General features: G+C 44.0%; 1 protein-coding gene across 1 annotated transcript; it reads left to right on the plus strand.

Annotated features, from left to right (window-relative positions):
• Positions 1-7: 7 nt before the first annotated feature.
• LOC106736269 (complement component 1 Q subcomponent-binding protein, mitochondrial) lies at positions 8-828 on the plus strand (the record flags this gene model as incomplete). The annotated part of the gene is made up of 3 exons (XM_014592597.1): positions 8-91; positions 348-470; positions 598-828. Coding segments are annotated over 3 exons (357 nt in total), but the record flags the coding sequence as incomplete, so codon positions are not given.
• Positions 829-834: the final 6 nt, after the last annotated feature.

An 834-nucleotide genomic window follows, 5' to 3' on the forward strand; every position in this document is an offset into this window, starting at 1 on the left:
ATTGACATCAACTCCCAATTTTGTGGTTGAAGTTATAAAGAATGATGGCAAAAAAGCCCTTGTGCTGGACTGTCACTATCCAGAGGACGAGGTATGTGGGATACAGTGCTAGCCCATTGGCATCCCTAAGGACAAGGTACCAGAGACCTTCCTGGTCTCTTTTTTCAGATAACCTGACAAGACTTTTCTGGCTTAAACCAACAAAGCAGGGGAAGAGTTGGGGGGAGGGGGAAACACCATTACAACCAGGTGTGTGTCAAGGTGTAAATAAGCCCTTTTCTTTGCATGAGTCTGTTTTGCCCTGGAAAACCCTTCAGTTCCCCCAGGTACTGTTTTTTCCCCCTCAGGTTGGACAAGAAGAGGAGGCTGAAAGTGACATTTTCTCCATCAGGGAAGTTAGCTTCCAAACCAGTGGCGAGTCTGAATGGAAGGACACTAATTATACACTCAACACAGATTCCCTGGACTGGGTGAGTACTTAAAAAGATGGTGCTCTTGGTGTTGCAAAGGAAGGGTCCTAGTTCAAGGGCAAAAGCATTTTAGTCAATAAGCATTATAATTACAGACTTCAAAAATTAGTAAATTTTTTCTTTGCAGGCTTTGTACGACCACCTAATGGATTTCCTTGCGGACCGAGGAGTAGACAATACTTTTGCAGATGAGTTGGTGGAACTCAGCACGGCCCTAGAGCACCAAGAGTATATTACTTTTCTTGAAGATCTCAAAAGTTTTGTTAAGAGCCAGTAAAGCAGAGACACTGAAAGCCTCAATTTATGGCAGGCTTCAGCCAGTGAACAAAACCTACTCTGATGCCAGACGCGTGCTTTGAAGTTA

This window comes from Tupaia chinensis, unplaced genomic scaffold, assembly GCF_000334495.1.
Source record: "Tupaia chinensis unplaced genomic scaffold, TupChi_1.0 Scaffold132484_1, whole genome shotgun sequence".
In the NCBI taxonomy this organism is placed as follows: Eukaryota; Metazoa; Chordata; class Mammalia; order Scandentia; family Tupaiidae; genus Tupaia; species Tupaia belangeri.